This window comes from Candida albicans, chromosome R, assembly GCF_000182965.3.
Source record: "Candida albicans SC5314 chromosome R, complete sequence".
Taxonomy (NCBI): domain Eukaryota; kingdom Fungi; phylum Ascomycota; class Pichiomycetes; order Serinales; family Debaryomycetaceae; genus Candida; species Candida albicans.
The window spans coordinates 528,687-547,154 of record NC_032096.1 but is presented as its reverse complement, the minus strand read 5'-3'; the positions used below and the strand labels follow the sequence as shown (position 1 = coordinate 547,154).

Here is an 18,468-nt window from a genome sequence, read left to right as displayed (position 1 = left end):
GTATATACACGACCTAGATAGTGCCAAATGGCAATTTCCATAGTTGTCAAGCGAAATTCATAAATAACGCAATTTTTACTTCTACAATTGTACTAGCTTCTCTATAATTGGTCACTTAATTAACTGGCTACGTTTATTTACAGCTTTCAAACTGGCAAAAACACTTTTCTTAGATATATATGATCTACTCTCTATAAGGATAACTAGTCGTCGCCTGAAACGAATCAAGTAGCAACCTTACACAACAACAGCAGAACTTCTTTTGGTGGTACATTTCTGCACACATGCCATAACTCATTTTATACTCTATACAACTATGTAAATTATTTTATTTGATACTCTTACCAAATTGCTTTGAAAAGGTGGGGCGGGAAAATTCCCTGGATACACATGAGCATTACGGCATTGACTTATATCAATAAAATTTAACGGACACGGTCCTCCAAATAACGTATCCAAACCAGCACGAGTTAATCTAACACACCCTCGGACCAATACTCTTTCCAAGTAATAAAGCACTGACAATGATGCCACAGACGAGTCACTCACAGCCAGTCCACAAAACGACAAATCGATCTCCCGTAGATAGGGGAACCCCATGGCTATTGCCAGAAGAGAGCCATCGGTCAAACCACAGCAAAAATTTAAATTCAAAATCTCAAGATTTCGAGCAGCATTGGCAATTGAGTATATTGCATTGTCGGTCAAATAGCTGCACTGCTTTAAACTCAACTTTCGAAGTGATGGCAGAAACGGTAATTGGGCAAACCCGGCATCAGTTATACCAGAACATCTAGTCAAATCCAAACTTTCCAAATTATTGAAGTATGGTACCACGCTGTCTGAAATACCCTTACAGTAGCTCAAATTTAAAACTTTTAAATGACATTTTTGTAGTAATCGTTGCACTACATTGTCATCGACTTTACGACAATTTGTTAAATCAATTTCTTCCAATTTTTCTCCTGGAAAACATAAATCCATTATTGCCATACCAGTGACTTCCCATACAGACGCCATTCGTAACACTTCCAATCTCCCACCAATCCCTATTTCATTGACCATGTGTGAAAACCCTTCATCAGTTATATGGAAACAGCCAGATATATCAATAACTCTCGGTCGAGAGCCAGCAAAATCAGTAATTGCGATCAATGCCTTGTTATCAATTGTGGTGCTATATTGACTTAGATCCAAAACCTCTAGTGGAGCTGTTGTTGTAACCATTTTTCTCCATCTTTTACTAACTCTTCTCAATTTCATTAAATCTGGCAATGACAAATATCCAAATATCTTCATCAAAATAGTTTCAGGTAAAGGTTCAACAATGGCAAGAGCAGAAGATCGTCTTCTTTTCATTGATGCCATTCTCATCCTCTTAGTAAATGGAACATAATCTACATTTTCATTTTCATTTTCTCGTTGTCTCTTTTGTGGTGGAATAGTTCTTGTTGGGTTTATTGACCAATTAGGTCTAAATATTCCTTGCGCAGGTTTGACCACTTTTCGTTCCTCGGCGGTTATTTTCATGTCCTCAATAATGGTAGGGTAGTCGTCACATAGTTTTTCCAAATACTCTGATTTTATCACCATAAGCTCACAATAAGTGACTGATCTAATAGTTGCAGTACGTATCCTGGGCTTGTTTTGTAGATAGTTTAAAAATGACATTTCTCCAAAATAGCTTCCACTTGATAACCTCGCCAATGGGATCTCTATCACACCTTCTTGGTTCAACACTTCTACTTCCCCTTCTATGATGAAATAGATGTCACCACAAGTATCACCCTTGCGAAGAATATACTCAAACGGACTGAAAACTAGTGGCTCAACACTCAATGCAAGTTTGTGTATGATATCAGGAGGTAGAAATTGGAATAACGGTAAATTTGTAATAAAACTCTGAATTGACAATGGCTCTTTATTCTTTTTGTCCTGCATTGCCAACCTTTCCTGTGCCTCATCTCGAATTCGTCTTTCAATCAAGGGGAAATTTTTTAATACCCTGTTTAATGATTCTGCTGTTAAAACCCCTAGAAGAATCCTCGTTTTGGCTATTACTGTAGCTGTTCTTGGTCGATTGTACAATATTCCAATTTCTCCAAAGAACTCGCCTTGATTTAACTCGGCATAAACTTCTTCACCATCTGTAGATGTGACACTAACTGTTCCTTTCAATATCCAATACATTGACCTCGAAAGATCTCCCTTTTTTATTATAAACTCTTGTGGTCGGTAATGTATTAATCGTAAATTAGCTGCTACTTGCTTGTGGAAACTGGTTGGGGCATTCTTGAACAATGGGAATGTTGCCAACTGATTTAAAAAAATGGTGGGGACATTGTCCTCTACTTCATATTCGTCTGAATTGTTGTACTCTGATGATGTTACGGTTATGTCATGTCGTAGCGATGTGTTGGATTTGGGTGAAGATAATGGTGACGGGTTATAGCTTTTCCGTTTATATGACATTGGTCTTGACTACAAAAACATAAATAATCTCAGAGAATCTCAAGATTTTGTTTCTTTTTTTTTTCTCTCTTAAAACAAAAGATTATGTCATTTTATTGTTTGTCTGCCAGCACGCGCAAGACAGTAACTCTGGAATGTCACAAGTAATTGGTGTTTAATATATGTTAAATACGCTAAGTATGTCCGTATGAATCTACGTGGTATGACAATACTAAGAATTTAAATATAAAAAGATAATTTATTGACTAAATACAAAATAAATATGACTATTATTTATCTTTCAATCTAATTCGACCTTGGGAATATCAGGTGTTGTTTTATTGGTTTCGTGAGGTAAATTGGTTATTATAAGAAAGTTGAAGTACCTTTAGGAATCTAATCTTCTTACCTCGAATAATGATAATAATATAAATTAATTTGTATTAATTCTATACTATAGTGTAGTTTAATAAAGAAAATAGTTGATAGATATAAAAGAAAACTATATAAAATAAAGAGGATTGTTGGACATTTAAATATGTTGAAGTATTCCTAGGTTTTATTAATTAGATATTACGACAGATAATATGTGTTGCTCTAACTTTCTATAGATTCGAAGCTAATTATCAGTATATAATAATTGTAAGTAATAAAAGTGTGAATGTTGTTCCAAGAAAAGAAGTATGCAATAGAAAATAATAAAATAGCAATAATAAAGGATTCCTCGAACTCTCTGAATTGAATTCAAACGGACTGCACATAAAATATTCCAGATCCTGTTTTACAACAATTTCTAATAAATTTATAATTGCAGATCTAAAGTTTTATGTTTGCTATTTCTCAGATAAAACAGTGTTCGCTGTCTATTCTCCAACACTTGAATCTCCATTCTAGAAGTGATGATGAAAATATTTCATCTGTGTCGGGCAAAATTAGTTTGAAAGACCTGCTCTATAGCGAGCAGTACATAAAAATTAATTTCAATTCTCGAAGTTTTCCTTAATATCTTCTTTCTTTTAAAGTTGAAAAGTCAAAAGTGATTACCATTTCGGTAGCTTTGGTCATCACGTCAGCAATATTTTTCGAAGTGTGAATATAGGAAACTCCTAACATTCGTTGAGTGAACACAATGTCCCTAATGTACTTCATAGCTTTATCCACCACTGAATAAAGCTCGTGATAGCTTAATTATAGGGTGGATTTACTTTGAATCAGGTTTTACATCTGGTCAGAGTTTTACTAACATTATATAGTTATAGCACTTTTATATTCTATAATAAATTGTTTAAACTTTATATCATAATGTAGTTGGGAACTGGTTGGGAAGACCTCTTTCTTGGAACAAAAATCTTCAAATACCTCTTATACTTAAGAAGAGATCCTCGAATAAACTACATCTTAGGAGAATTTGAGCAATTAAATTCAATTCTACTAAACCAACTTTCCATTATACCAGGAGTAGAGAATCAGGTATGTCTAACCTCTTGGTGTATGGATAGCTAACTTCTTGGTGGTTCATTTTGACCACAGTGGACGGCTTTGTTAGATTTCATCTCTTCTCCATTAATTCAAAGCCCCGCCCTGGGTATTTCGATAAATTCCTTTTTTGGACTTTTGTTGTCAAAAATGAGATAATTTCGTAAATAGTACACGATCATCACGTAAAAATGACTGCGCACTTGATCAAAAATGTAAACATGTGCATAACTGAGTCTAGACCTATATTCCTTTCCAAATACATGATTAATCTACAACTTCAATAGCCAAATTGCTATCTCATCCTGAAGCTGACTACCTCTGTTACGACCGCTCCCGTTTGGCTTGATTTTATGTGAGGCTTTAGTATAATAAATTTGTCGTTCTTTGTATGCTCCACTCGTAAAGATTAATCTGATCATGTTTATTGCTGACGTGCTATTCGTGTGGGCCACTGCCTTGGCTAATAGTTTCTCTGGTATGTAGTTGAGTAGGTTCTCTAATTGATTTTGGACTTCAATACAGTAGTGTAGGCTATATCTTTGCTCTCTAGTGGAAGAAGGTTGTTGATTTGTTAAACTTTTTGATCCAGTTTCTGACTGCATCGGAGCAATAAAAATATGCATCCTAGAGCTGATTTCTATTATGTCGTTGAGCTGTAGCTCAGATCTATCCACCTAATAGGATTCTAATGTGTGTCTCTTCGTATGTTTTTGATTGGGTATAATGATGCATCAATTGAATTCAAATTCATTATTTTGAAGTTACAAGGCTAAAATAACTTCAAAATGTAAACAACATAAGGCAGTATCAATCAATATATGACTAATCACTTGTTTGTTTACCATTTGCTCGTAGATATTAGTCACTTTTATCTTTATTCCATTGTTAGTTGCTAAAAAAACGAAAATCGTGACTAAAAATTTTTCAGGTACTTTTTTCTGTTTCTTTTTAGGTTAGTCTTTATATCAAAAAAGTTAGAAAACTGCTATGGAATCTGATGTTGAACTGCATGATCGGGGACTGAAGTTGGAAGAAAGCACCAGCTCCAATGATAAGTCTGAAACTAACGTAAATGAATCTGAAAAACAACAACATTACCACCACCACCAAGAAGTTGCATACTCTGATGAGCTCGATGATTATCATGAAGATGAAGTCGATGATGATGAAGTTGACTATGACGATGACGACGACCTTAAAGTGGTGGTTGATGAATCACTTGGAACCACAATTCTTAGAGAAATTCAAGATGGTACATACGTTTGTCTTGTATGCACTGGTGAAATAAACAAAGATTCCCAAATTTGGACATGTCATCAATGTTTCCGGGTTTATGATCTCGACTGTATTCAAGATTGGGCTGTTAGAGGTTCCTCGACTAATAAAACAAGCAAGGAATGGAGATGTCCCAGTTGTAATCATGCCACTAAGGTTATCCCCAAAGTTTTCACTTGCTGGTGTGGCAAGCTGATCAATCCAGAACACAATGTATTGATGCCTTTTAGTTGTGGCAGTATGTGCAACTACAAATACGCAAGCTGCGTGCACAGTTGTACATACATATGCCACCCCGGTCAGCACCCTATTTGTGGTGCAACGGGGCCGATGATGAAATGCCATTGTGGCAAGGAATCACGGCAACTACCTTGCTTAATCACACCATATGATGAGGGTTGGAGGTGTGCACAGGATTGTGACACTATATTGTGTGACTTGGGCCACAAATGTCTCAAGGGCTGTCATTCAGGATTTTGCCAGGTATGTTCCACTATGATCCAGGTCAGTTGCTACTGTGGGGACGAGCAAAAAGAAATCCAGTGTCACGAAAAGGTATTGATGAATTGTGGTGGTGGTAGAGTTGGTGGCTACTCTTGTGGTAAGACTAAACGTTTTTATTATGATTGTCAGAAGCACTTTGAGATAAAATCATGTCAACCACCTCCTTCCTCCTTGATGAAATGTAAATATTCTCCAGAAATTATCACTACATGTTACTGTGGCAAAACAAAAGCTGATTTACATAATCGTACAAAATGTACTGATCCAGTCCCTGAGTGCAGTAATATTTGTGACAAATTGTTGGCATGCGGTCATCGCTGCAAATTCAAATGCCATGAAGGAGACTGCGATTGTATCTCAGTGAGTGAAATAAAATGTTCTTGTGGACATGAATCTTATTTAGCTCCATGCAAGTTTATTCAATCTGGTATTAAGCCGAAATGTAATCATAAATGTTCGGTTTTATTGAATTGCAGAAAGCATTATCATCGTTTGGAATGTTGTCCTGATGAACAAATTGGTCTTGCTAGAGAACGTGACCGCAAAAAAGCTATCAGAAATAATATTAGATCCAATTTTAGACAAGATGTGATGTCAATTGAAGCTTCTCATATCTGTACTAGAACATGTAATAGATTGAAATCTTGTGGTAAACACATGTGTCAAGCTTTATGTCATAATGGTCCTTGTGAAGTTTGTTTAGAATCAACCAATGAAGATTTAGTTTGTCCTTGTGGGAAAACGGTTATTCCAGCACCAGTTAGATGTGGTACCAAGTTGGTATGTCATGAACAGTGTATTCGTGTTCCTCTCTGTGGTCATCGTCCTGAGCCTCATGAATGTCACGATGATTCTATTAATTGTCCTAAATGTACTGCTTTAGTGGTTCGAGAATGCGATTGTGGTGCAACTCTGGATATTCCTGGAATTTTATGTTTTCAAGAAAGAGTTTCATGTGGGAAAATGTGTAAAGTTGCCAAAGACTGTGGACATCCTTGTTTCAGAACTTGTTCATCTCAATGTACAAAAGAGAATATTCACAACAGCTCCCGTGATTGTCAATCGTATTGCAAAAAAATCAGAAATAGCTGTCCTCATTTATGTAAATTGAAATGTCATTTTAATAAAGTTGGCAAAAGCTCAAATTGTGATGTTGTTACTTGTACTTCAGAAGTAACTGTTCGTTGTGAATGTGGACGTTTGGAGAAAAAAATCAAATGTGGTGCAAGTGTTGGCGAGCCTTCGAGTATTGGAACTGTTTTGGAATGTGATTCTGTTTGTGTTGCTGCGAAAAGAGATGCTGCATTGCGTGCTGCATTCATGGGGACTCCTGAACCGGAAACCACTGCCACTGAAGGATCTTTGTATAATGCATTAATCATCCAAGATTTGTTTTTCGGGTTAGTGAAAGATGATTTAGATCGAGAATTGAAACCTTTATATCAAGACAAGTTGGAGAATTATGAAATTCAATGGTTGAAAGGTTCATCATTTATATTTTATTCTCCGGAAAAGTCTAAGAACATGGATGTTGAAGAAGAAAATAAATTGTATTTGTTGTTAAAGAGTTTCAGAAGAGTTTTGAGAGAGAAATCATTGGCGTTTGATTGTAAATTGTGTCTTATTGATGATAGTGCCTCATTTGTATTGAAAATTGATAATAATAGTACTCCACAATCTCAATCAAACTTGATTCAAGATGTTTCCAAAACCAAAAAGAGTCAAAATGGATTTGATGTTTTACAAACTGATGATTAAACAACCTAGAAGTTTTTTTTTTATAGATATAATTATACATAAATAGTTGTAGTACTATTGATATTATAGCATTAAAATTTTCTTCCTTTTTTGTCAAATGTATCTGTAGTATTTATTCAGTAGCTGTTATTGCCTCCTGTGCATCTTCATTAGTTGTTGCTTCGTTCACTTGCTCCTGTTCTTGGTCTTCCTTCTCTTCTGCTTTTGACTTGCCATGTCTTTTTCTTCTATTTGGTTTCTTTTTCTGCTCTTGATTAGTACTGGCAGCAGTTGCATTATCTGTTTTCTTCTTTTTGACACTTAATGGGTTTGGTTCTTTAGGTCCTTTTCTTTTCTTCTTTTTAACTTCCAGTTCATCCCCATCCCCATCTTCACCTTCATTTTGCTTTTCCAATTTCCCAGCTTCAATATCATTCAATCCTCCGGTCAATTTTTTCGATTCATAATTCATATTATATTGATTACTAACATCACTGATCGGTTCCATAACCATCACTGATCGATTCATATAAATCAATGGTACTCCAGGGATTTTCCGCAATTTTTTACGTAATTGTAAATCTTGACTGGCAACGATATATCGATGTTTATTTTGTCCTTTAATATTAACGATTGATTCAATACATTGACTAGGATCGATGGCTTCACGATGATTACATTTTCTTCGTTCAAATGATTTAGCAATATCTATTGCTGGTTGATTCTTAGTATCATATAATGCTTGGATACAACATTGAGTAATCATGGGTTTGTTTTCTGCTTGGATAGTTCGAGTAAACCCTTTATTAATGTCAAATGATGCTGATTGACAAGTGGTGATGAGTTCATTGTCTACTATTATTTGGTATGGTTCTCTGAATTTGAATGCGTGGACATACACACTCATTTGTTTCTTATAGGCCTTGGCACGCTTTTGTCTCATGATGGAATATGTGGGTGATTAGTTATGAAATGAAGAATAAAGAATGTTAATGTGGTTTTATGTGAGATGATGTGAAATATTGAGATGAGAATCTAGTTTTGAGTTTTGAGTGTTTTTTTCTTCTCCTTCTCGCAAATCAAGAGATCAAAACATCGCGATGATGAATAAGTTCAAAAAGTCAAAAAAATCTGCGTGAGTGCCCAAACTTTTAGTTGAACTTACAAACTACTTTATGTTCATAAAACCTCATTTTAATAATGCAAAACAACTGCCTTGCGTTTTGTGTTTCATCCATATACTGTAAAATCTATATTCCTTTACTTTTAACATTGATTTCTAATATATATAACACCTAATATCAGATATAACTTTTGATACTCAATATCTGGATTGTTTTCTATTTGAATCTAACATTGTTGAATGATACAAACGTTTGAGTTCCTCAGTCTTTTCATGTTCTTCTTCCTCACTGTAATTATTATCTCTAATCATTCTCTCTATTCGTTGTATCTCAGCCAACGCTTTCTTTTGAGTTTTGATTAGTTCTTTTTCCTTATTGCGTTTCTTTTGAATCCTATTCACTGCCGCCATTTTCTTTTTATGTTCCATCTCTTCTTTTTTAATTAATGCCCTTAGCTTTTTAACCTTCTCCCTTTGAGATTTCTCCTCATCTTGAATTCTTTTAACCTCTGTATCTAAACTACTATAATTCTCTTCCCGTTGCTTAATATTTCTAGCAGCTTTCTTAGCATAAACCCCTTCTATGCTTTCGATTTCTAAAATAACATCAGCACTTTCTTGCAGATCAATTGTTTCACTTATAGGCCATTCAATAAATGGGTCTGATTCTGTGTTTTGTGTGTAATAAGCTGTTCCACCGTCTGTAAAAACTTGAGAAGAGTCAGCGAGTTCGAAGTCGTTTCCAATATTGTCGTCATCTATGGAGAACCCAGGATCAACTCTGTCGCGTGCAAGCCTGGCACCAATTTCTTCTTCGGTCTCTTCTTGGGATACTTCAGTTGGTTCTGTGTTTTCAATACTAAAATCTGGTTCGTCACCATCTGGATCATTTTCCATAGAATCAAAATTATCGTCACCAAAATCACTCTCATTATAGGTGGCATTCTTAAATCCTGACTCACTATCAACTAATTCTTCGTCTTCTGATTCATCTCCAATAGTATCTGTTTCTCGTTCAACTATCTCATTAGTACCGTTTAAACCACTTAAGTCAGCCAAAGGGTTTCTTTCAAGCTCGACAAAAGGTATGTCCAATCCTTTAGCCACCTTATAACGCTTATATAAGAAAATGTGTTTGCACCAATCAATTGAATACTCGTTGTACGGACATTCGCAGGAAAAGATTCCACGTTCACCAAAACTAATCTTGTAATAATTTGATCCATTGAACGATTTAACTGCAATATAACCTGGAAGGTCAACAATCATTTGCCTCATGTCCTCATCTGAAACTGCTTCTGCTTTGAGTTTGGAAGCTTCTTCAGCTTTATCAATGTACCTTAACAGGGATGTAACAATAACAGCTGAATGGTAATACTCATAGTACTTAGCAATGGGTTCAATAAACATCCAAATTACTCGGTCAACTCGGTATTTTCTGCGTCTTTCGAAATATTTGGTTTTTAAAACTTGGTGATAACTTTTCACACAATTATTTGTAAGTTCTCTGTAATTACCAAAATGGCAGTTTAACCAGTATTTCCCTGTGGTTTTGAATGTTTTCTGGGCGTATGCAACAAAGTCCGGGTATTCCCGAAACGTGGCTTCGATTACATGCAAAAAATCATTAGCTTCTTCAATGGCTTTTTTCCGTTTTAATTCTACCATATATGAAAGAGCAATTCTTTGATTTGCAATTATCTCTTCCTTATTCCTACCTGCAGTTAAGTTTGATTGTGCAACAACCCCTTGAGTGGCTATCTGATTTATGAATTCTTCATCTGTCATTTCTCCGTCAACTTCTGTGATAATTTCATTTGGGGATATTTGCTCATTATTTGTTCTATTTTGTATTGTTATACCTTTCTTAATTGCCTTATTAAAAGCTCTCAAACAATGCCAAGTGCAAAACGTTATGATAGCTTCAAATTTATCACCAGCACTTGATGATCCATCTGTGGGTTCAATGATACCAACATTATATCCTTCTTCAATAGCTTTTATTTCAGTAGCTGAACAATCTATCACGAATCTTTTGATTTGTATTTTCTTTTCAACAAAAAATCTCAAAAATGATGCTAACGGCTCATGAGACTCTCTATTTGTTATTAAGTAACCTATTGGTATCCCTCCTCCAGATAAAGAGCTTTTTGTGATAAAGATATATGTTATTATGTCCTCGTTGTGAGGGCCGTGGCCTAATTTATGTGTACTATCAAGGAAAACAGTTTGTGGGCTCAGCATATATTGGAGATTGCTCAAAAGAATAATTCCAAAATACCACGTAGACTCAGGATTCAAAGCATCGGCTTCCACGTCACAGAATTCAACATTTTCAGAATTTGTTGGTCTCTTTTTAAACACGGCAAATTCATTAAGGGTATTTATATATGAAACCCATATTTTTAAACTTTTGATAACATTTTTGTCAAGATGTGCCTGGCTCTTTTTATTTTTGTTTTTATAATAATTAAATACCTTGTTGGAAATTTTAAATTTGTCAGAAAGTAAAAATGAACTCAGTTTGAATTTCGTCACTGATCTCCTGCTGTCAGAACTTGCCCTTGGTATATTTGTTGAAGCTAAGTCCATCAACCAGTTTCTGGTTGCCTTTGTAATCCTTCTTGGATCGAAAGCATGGTTATGCTGAAAGTGCCAGACTATTTTGTATTTTCCACCTTCAAGAGCATGTACTGCAATTTTATGCTTGCAATCAGTTTTTTTACTTTTAACACCTTTATTCTTTTTGCAATACTCACAACGATAATAAGTGTATTTACTGTTGGAGCTATCTCTAACATAATTTTGAAGACATTGCACATTTTCTATAAAGGCATCGAGTTCTTCTTTGTTCTCTTTTACTAGTATCCAAACATCGCCATGAAGTTCATTCGGTAAGATGGATGGATGGAAAAACTTTTGGATTCTCAAACCGGCATCAATGGTTCTATCATGTACAATAGCACAAAGAGGAGTGACTTCGGTCCAGTTATTTCGGTAGTGATTGAGGACTTCTGGCTGCCATTGTCTAATGAATTCAGGACTGGTGATGTTTTTGTAGTATTCACGATCGACTTCAGGAGTTTGCAGTAAAATTTTGTATTTTGGATAGTTCGGCAAAATTTCCTTCACTTCATCAAGAAGGAAAAATTGTCTAACAAGTTCTGGGTATTTGTCTGAAACACTCATATTGATATTTGTTGGTGTGACATAGTTATTAGAAAGTGATATATTCCATGTTAACCAACCCGTCGACCAATAAAACTTTGGTTTTCGAAGGATTCAATTATTTAAAGTTTCGTGTAAAATGCTCAATTTGTTGCAACACGAAGTAAAAGTTTAAATAGAACAAGTTTTATGGAAAAGTTATAAAGTCTAAATAAATTGTCTATTTTTTTTTTCAAGAAAAGGAAGAATATAAATAATATACGAAGAGAATAACGAATAAATGTTTGGATATCTAAATTGATCTAATGATGTCTTACAATTCTAAAGGAGCATTGTAAGTGACATTTTTATAATCCCAGTAGAAAGTAAGCTCAGATGGGTAGGTACTATTGACACCACATTGTTTAATAAAGTCAACATCTCCAATTCTTTCTTTAACGAAATTTTCAAAATCATCAAGTTTACAAGAGAACCCTGGACCAGTAGCACATTTTGGAATTGGCACGACAGCATCGTTGATAATGTATCTAACATAAGCATCGTTTCCACATTGAAGTTTTTCTGTGTATATTCTGGCACCTTGTGGAACAATAGAAGAATGGACGTATGGGTTAGGGAATGGGATGTAAGATGTTGGTAAATCTTCAGCTGGTTCCAATAATCCTAAAGCAGAATGGAAAATTTCTAAATCAGTATCATGAGCAAATGATAACCATACTTGATTAGAGTTCTCGGTGTCTTTTAAAAGTTCCAAGGATGAATTCAAAATCACTGAACCAATGATTCTGGTGTAATTATTACCAGCACCATTAGAATAATATTTGGAAAGATCATTACCATAAGAGTTCTTAATGAATTCTTCATTGGTGAATAAATCACAGAATGGTGAACTTCCTCTGACGTTGATTTCATAAGCACACCAACTGAATAAATTGTTGACATCACTTGTAGTCAAATTCAAACCTGGGTTTGGTTTAACTAATCTTTCAGCAATAGCATTTAAATATGTTGTGTTATATTTTTTGGCAGTACTACTGCTCAGTTCTTTGTTCTTGGAACATGCACTTCTTGGAGTCAAACTATTGGCACCAACATCAGCATCTTCAGAGATGATGTTAAACTTGACAGTTTTACCTTCTTCATAATCATCACCTAAAAACCCTCTAGCGAAATACTTTGAAGTTTCATGTACTCTGTTAGAATTGGATGTGAAGATTGGTAAAGTTGAGTTTTCCTTGTATAAGGATCCATATTTGGCTCTAAACGCAGCACCATGACGCAAGGCATTGGTTGTACCGGCATAGGTTCCTTCAGAATTTTTTGGGCTAGTTTCCTTAGCATAGTTACTCTGGTCTTTGACAAAATAAGTGTAATCATTTAAGAATGACAAATCACCTTTGAATGTACCATTGTAGTTTTTAAATTTAGCATAAATTGCTTCTAAACTTTTACCATTACTTTTACTTGGGTATCTTTCACCATGTCTTGAATACAATTGAATTTGAGCAATTTCACAACCAGCAGGGATATCAGTAGAAATCCCATATCCGTTTCTTTGAATATAAGGGGCACTACCGCCAAGAAAATTGAGTATATTGTATTGTTGCACAGAAGCTTGTTGCGGAGTAGCAACATCTTGGAAAACACTTTGACTAGTTAATAACAACCCGTTATTGATTAATTTAGAAACAGAAACCATGAAGAAGATGCTTTTTTGGAGAGAAGAAAATTGGTGAAAGTAATCAGAAAAGGGAAAAGAAAATAATCCTTCAATTGAATTATTATGGACTTATAGGGTTCTATTTATAATAGAAGTTTTGAAAAATCTCTCCAGAACTGGATGTTTTTTGTGTGTTCGGTTCATCGGAATTTAGAATTGAATTAACATTATTGTACGAAATGCAGTTATTGAGCTAACCCAATCGGAATAATAAAACTACAAGAAGTTAAACTAAACAGAGCCCACGTTTCAAAAAAAAGTTATAGTAATTGATTGTGCAATTTGTATAACACAAAATAAAAGGTGTTAGTAAAACTGACAAAGTTGGGATAACGATTTAATATGTTGATTGTTTGTTTTTGTGACATAATTACCGAACTAAAATTTATGACATTAATCGCAATCAAATATATAAATACAAAATAAAAATAAGGAAACTCCTACTTCAAGTTTGTTTGGATATGCCAATTTAAGTAGTGGTATCGACAAAAGAAGAAATAAACTTCGTATAAACGAGCACATAACTAAAAATTTAACTTATATTTGAGTGGTGGTTAGTAATTATTGAAGGTTTGAAAACCAATCAAATGCCAAAAAGTTTGCACTATCACTATTCACATGGAAATTGAAGTACGAGAGCCGATTCCATGTGTGGACTCCCTTCTTTGAAAAAAAGAAGGAACTTGATATTACATGCCACGGGGTGTTACGTACAATAGTTTAATGACTTTTTCGACTACCCATAAGCGAACAATTAAACTAAACTTGAGGTTATGAGTAGTTCAACAGACAGTAGTTAGTGTATTACCCAACGTAAACCTTAGCAAATGCAAAAGGAAGGAAATGATAGTTTATAATACACGGATATACCTGAACCTAAACAAATAACAATTATTAAAAATTAAATGTATATATATATGTATAAACAAATAAACAAAAAGAAAAAACGGGAATGGATGGAAAATACATAGTAGAAAAATCGTTCATATTAGTCTACTTTTGATTCTAGAAAATCCTGATTTGGGTTTAGGTGCAATCATCACCTCATTATCATCAACAACAACCGTTGATGTTTTAAAAGACATACTTTCCTCGTGTAATAATTGATCACTCTTGGAATTATGAGCTTTAGCAGTCTTTATAGGGTGTCGAAACACAGCAAAGTTTCTTAAAATAGCATGAGAATATTTTGTTGGGGCATCTTCAGCTTCTGTCCATTCTGGAACTCCTGTAAATCTAACTTTTTTGGAAATTGTGGTTGTGGTAGTGGTGGTTGAAGTTGAGTTACTAACACTTCCAGTACTATTATTGCTACTGCTACTCTTTTGATCAATTGAACTGTTTGAAGATTTTGTGTCAGTATTCTTTGGCATTGGTATATGACTATTACGTTGAGTATTATGACGGGTGACTTGATCTCTAGTTCTTCTTTGTGGTGCAACTGCAACTTTAACTGGTACTGGCTCTTCCTCTTTCGCTTGCACTTCTGTTTCTGGTGATGTGGGAATTTCAGAATATTTACGTATTGATAATTTGGAAGTATCATTAGGATCAAAAGTAACAGAAGTGAAAGTTTCCTTTTTCTGCGTGACAAGATCACCATTCTTGGCAGCTTCCCTGACACGTTGTTGAAATCTTTGTGAGGCTGATAATTTAGTTGCTGCTGAAGCTGATTTTTGAGCAAGAGAAGGTGTTTCTTCCTCTTGCACCATAAGTAACTTCTGGGTTATCCTACTAGGAGTGGGAGATGATGCCTTTTCTGTTGTTGTTGTTGTTGTTGGTGACCCTGCTGTCATGTTATTACTTGTACTAGGTGATCTTAATGGTGAAGATGTGCGTGAAGATAAACTACTGTTTCTGGTGAGTGCAGTTGCGGCACCAGATGTGGCAATAATTGCATCTCTGCCAATTGGTTGAGAATTGGATCTTCTTCTAGTAATTGTACCTGCCCCTGGCCCTGTTGATGGACTTAAGGGGGCACTTGATTTTTTCTCGGGATCACTTTCTAAATTTGATGTTGATGAATTTGGATGTAAAAATAACATCGAGTTGGGTCTACTTGTTCTAGGTGAGTTTCTTCCATTTTGTGGTAATGACAAAGGTGAAGGTTTGATTGGAGAAGAAATTGATCCCCTTCTCATTAACCCTGAAGATGATCCATTACTAGTAATACTTGACACTGATGAAGATCTTGACCTCGATTTTGTTCCCTCATTATTCGTTTCCAGTTTCTCGAGTGGTTTCTTTGCTGGTTGACTACCATTTGGAGTAGAATTGTCTGTTTTTGATTTACTTGTATTTGTACTTGCACTTGCTGGAGACAGCAGTGGATTTGGTCCTGTTATCAGCACAGTAGGAGGGGTTGTGCGTTGTTTGAATTCAGGAACTGTTTGATATATATCAAATAAATTCTTTTTCGGCAATTGATACACTCTTCTAAATCTCAATTCACTAACTAACCAACTCATACCAAATTCTTTAAGTTTAGTTATTGTGGTTTCAACTGTTAATAATCCTTGATTAGTGAAATTCATATTATTTGTGATATTTTTAGAATTGGTTTCAAACCGGGAATCTTGACGAACAAATCTTGTCAAGTTAGCAATCAAAGTACCATTTTTCTTCATTGAATTGAAAAAATCATTCATATCCTTTAGGATGTTATTTTTGAAAAATTGTGGATTCTTACAATGGAATAAAAATTTCGAATCAGTTAAATGTTGATAATTTGAAAGATAGATTTTTCTTCCGTATCTTCGTACAATTGTATAAATATCATTTAATCTTTGAGTAAGAAGGAAAATCTTATGAAGAGCATATGGGTCGGAACATTGAGGTTGTTTCAATTTGGTGATGGTAGGTTTCAAAAAATTCAACAGTCGTTCAATATATTGAACAATAATGAAAAGTTCTTTAATGTCCATATCAATCAACGTAGCTTCTTGGAAATTCTCATTGGCCATTAAGTCAACGTTATCTATAGGTAAAGTAAATGTAGAATCAGAGAAAACCAAGTCAATATCGTTATTAAAAATGTCATTTGAAACTATTTTTTCAATTGTACTATAATAAGCATCTATTGAGTCAACATTTCCAAGTTCATTTGATTTTTCGACTTTTGCTTGATCCAATTTCTTCTTGTATCCCTGTAGACAAGTGTTGCATAATGACTCTAATTGTTTTAAACATTTGATTGATGTCGATATTTCCGGAATATCATTCAATGGTGTGATTGGTAAATCTGGTGTATCGTATGGAATATGCGAGGTTGTGGCTGTTATGTTAATGGTTGTACTTCTAAATAATTGAAAATTGGATAAAATATCTAATTTGGGGTCGAATGCTTTGTCATTGATAGAAAATGTACACCCTACCAATAATACAATATAATGAAGCAAAGGTAAATTAGGTGATCCTTGACATTCAGTTTGGAGTTTCCGTATATGACTGATTGATTTTTCTAATTTGTAAATGTTATATTGATATTGTAGAATTTTACAATCCAATGATGTAATTAATTTGGGAGTATAATGAGTACTCGTCTGTTTAACTTGTGGTTTTGAGGCATTTTCTTCATTTGTTTTCCCATTGTCAGATATCGATCCCGATTTCTTTTCCACAACAACTTCTGGTGAAACAGAATTTTGATCCATTTCTGTTTTAATGTTGATAATTTGGGATGGAATAGATAGACAAAAATAAAAAAAAAAATAAGAAATAATAATAACTAAAAATAGAAGAAAATTAAATGCCAATGATGATGATAATAATATGAATGGAATTTTGTCGGGTTTTTATATATCTTGATATTATCTCTCTTTTTTTGAATGAACTAATTTTTTTCTTCTTGGATTATTTTCGTTCTCTCTCTAATTTTGAATTTTGGAGCGAGAGAGGGGACGAGGGGCGAAGGATCGAGCAATCAAGCGATCAAGAGAGGCGGGAGGCGAAACGTTTTTAAATAGAATAAGAATACAGAAATAAATGAACAAATAAAGAAACATATGAATAAATATTGAAAATTACTACTAAAGTTGAAGAGGTTGTAGTGATAATAATAATAATGGGTGGTATTTTCATTCCTCCTCACCAAAATCAATGAAACTGTTGGAAAAGGACCAACAAAACAAAAACAATACAACTTAAACTTTCTCCTAAGTGATTAGAAATTTCAACGATCCGTAAAAGTGGTAATAATAAGAGTAGCAAAAGTTAATAGTTAGTACTAGTTATTTGTTGTTTGTCTTGTTGCTTTGACAACTTAAGTCTCACACTAGGTTTAATCGTTATGATACTTCGAGCCAAATGTCGTTTGTTGCGACATTTGTTGTGGATTTTGATTTTCTCAACAAATTTCTTTGCTTCTCACCGTGTGAATTGGAAAAAAAAAACCTAGGGTTAGTTGATTCAATTCGTTCAGCCATAACCCAACCTAATCTAACTCAACATCACCACCACCACAAGGATGTCTTCAAGTACACATCAATATATCCTATATTTTGTTGGTACACTCTTATTAGTCCATTCTGGTTATTCATCATTTGAATTCCATAAAATTTCCACTCATTATCATACAGATTATCGATTGCCTCCGTTGGATATAATACTAGAATCAGTAATTGGAATACTCTTATTAGTTATTGGATCAATTGTATCTATTCAGAATCAACCATTTTTATCTATTGCTTATGACAAACATAATATGATTATTAAAAATGATTCTAAATATTTGAGATTTATTGAAATGAAAGATGCTGTACAATTGAGTGAAAAAATTGGTATCACTGATTATGAAGAATATAATAGTAGAGCTTCTTTTATAGATATTAATCAGAAAAGAAAAGAATATAATGATTGGCTTGAAAAAGAATGAAAGCGAAGAATAGAAAATAAGTATTAAATAAGTTTAAATTGTATTAATGTATGGTATACACACAAGTGTTTGTAAGAATAATGTAGCACTATGAATAGATATAGATATATATATTAAATAAAACCAAAAATAAACAGC

The 18,468-nt window shown here is 34.2% G+C and overlaps 8 protein-coding genes across 8 annotated transcripts, besides 1 other annotated feature; 2 read left to right on the top strand and 6 right to left on the bottom strand. All coding sequences in view use genetic code 12, as the record gives it.

The window, feature by feature from the left end:
• Positions 1-306: 306 nt before the first annotated feature.
• On the bottom strand, positions 307-2,472 carry CAALFM_CR02460WA (uncharacterized protein; the record flags this gene model as incomplete). The annotated part of the gene is made up of 1 exon (XM_708316.1): positions 307-2,472. The coding sequence occupies one exon, from the start codon at positions 2,470-2,472 to the stop codon at positions 307-309; it is 2,166 nt and encodes a 721-aa protein (XP_713409.1).
• Positions 2,473-2,993: 521 nt separating this feature from the next.
• Positions 2,994-3,240: a long terminal repeat ((iota-Ra) Long terminal repeat (LTR); about 251 bp long, 13 copies per genome).
• A 959-nt stretch (positions 3,241-4,199) lies between these two features.
• CAALFM_CR02440WA (uncharacterized protein) lies at positions 4,200-4,532 on the bottom strand (the record flags this gene model as incomplete). Its single annotated transcript, XM_708317.2, has 1 exon — positions 4,200-4,532. One exon carries the CDS (start codon positions 4,530-4,532, stop codon positions 4,200-4,202), a length of 333 nt encoding a protein of 110 aa, XP_713410.2.
• A 385-nt stretch (positions 4,533-4,917) lies between these two features.
• On the top strand, positions 4,918-7,467 carry CAALFM_CR02430CA (uncharacterized protein; the record flags this gene model as incomplete). The annotated part of the gene is made up of 1 exon (XM_708318.2): positions 4,918-7,467. The coding sequence occupies one exon, from the start codon at positions 4,918-4,920 to the stop codon at positions 7,465-7,467; it is 2,550 nt and encodes an 849-aa protein (XP_713411.2).
• A 112-nt stretch (positions 7,468-7,579) lies between these two features.
• Positions 7,580-8,389, bottom strand: CAALFM_CR02420WA (rRNA-binding ribosome biosynthesis protein; the record flags this gene model as incomplete). Its single annotated transcript, XM_708320.2, has 1 exon — positions 7,580-8,389. One exon carries the CDS (start codon positions 8,387-8,389, stop codon positions 7,580-7,582), a length of 810 nt encoding a protein of 269 aa, XP_713413.2.
• Positions 8,390-8,767: 378 nt separating this feature from the next.
• Positions 8,768-11,758, bottom strand: CAALFM_CR02410WA (uncharacterized protein; the record flags this gene model as incomplete). Its single annotated transcript, XM_708322.2, has 1 exon — positions 8,768-11,758. The coding sequence occupies one exon, from the start codon at positions 11,756-11,758 to the stop codon at positions 8,768-8,770; it is 2,991 nt and encodes a 996-aa protein (XP_713415.2).
• A 292-nt stretch (positions 11,759-12,050) lies between these two features.
• On the bottom strand, positions 12,051-13,436 carry PHO112 (Pho112p; the record flags this gene model as incomplete). Its single annotated transcript, XM_708323.2, has 1 exon — positions 12,051-13,436. One exon carries the CDS (start codon positions 13,434-13,436, stop codon positions 12,051-12,053), a length of 1,386 nt encoding a protein of 461 aa, XP_713416.2.
• Positions 13,437-14,440: 1,004 nt separating this feature from the next.
• Positions 14,441-17,110, bottom strand: CAALFM_CR02390WA (protein phosphatase regulator; the record flags this gene model as incomplete). Its single annotated transcript, XM_708324.2, has 1 exon — positions 14,441-17,110. The coding sequence occupies one exon, from the start codon at positions 17,108-17,110 to the stop codon at positions 14,441-14,443; it is 2,670 nt and encodes an 889-aa protein (XP_713417.2).
• An 812-nt stretch (positions 17,111-17,922) lies between these two features.
• Positions 17,923-18,330, top strand: CAALFM_CR02380CA (uncharacterized protein; the record flags this gene model as incomplete). The annotated part of the gene is made up of 1 exon (XM_708325.2): positions 17,923-18,330. The coding sequence occupies one exon, from the start codon at positions 17,923-17,925 to the stop codon at positions 18,328-18,330; it is 408 nt and encodes a 135-aa protein (XP_713418.2).
• Between the last annotated feature and the right edge of the window lie 138 nt (positions 18,331-18,468).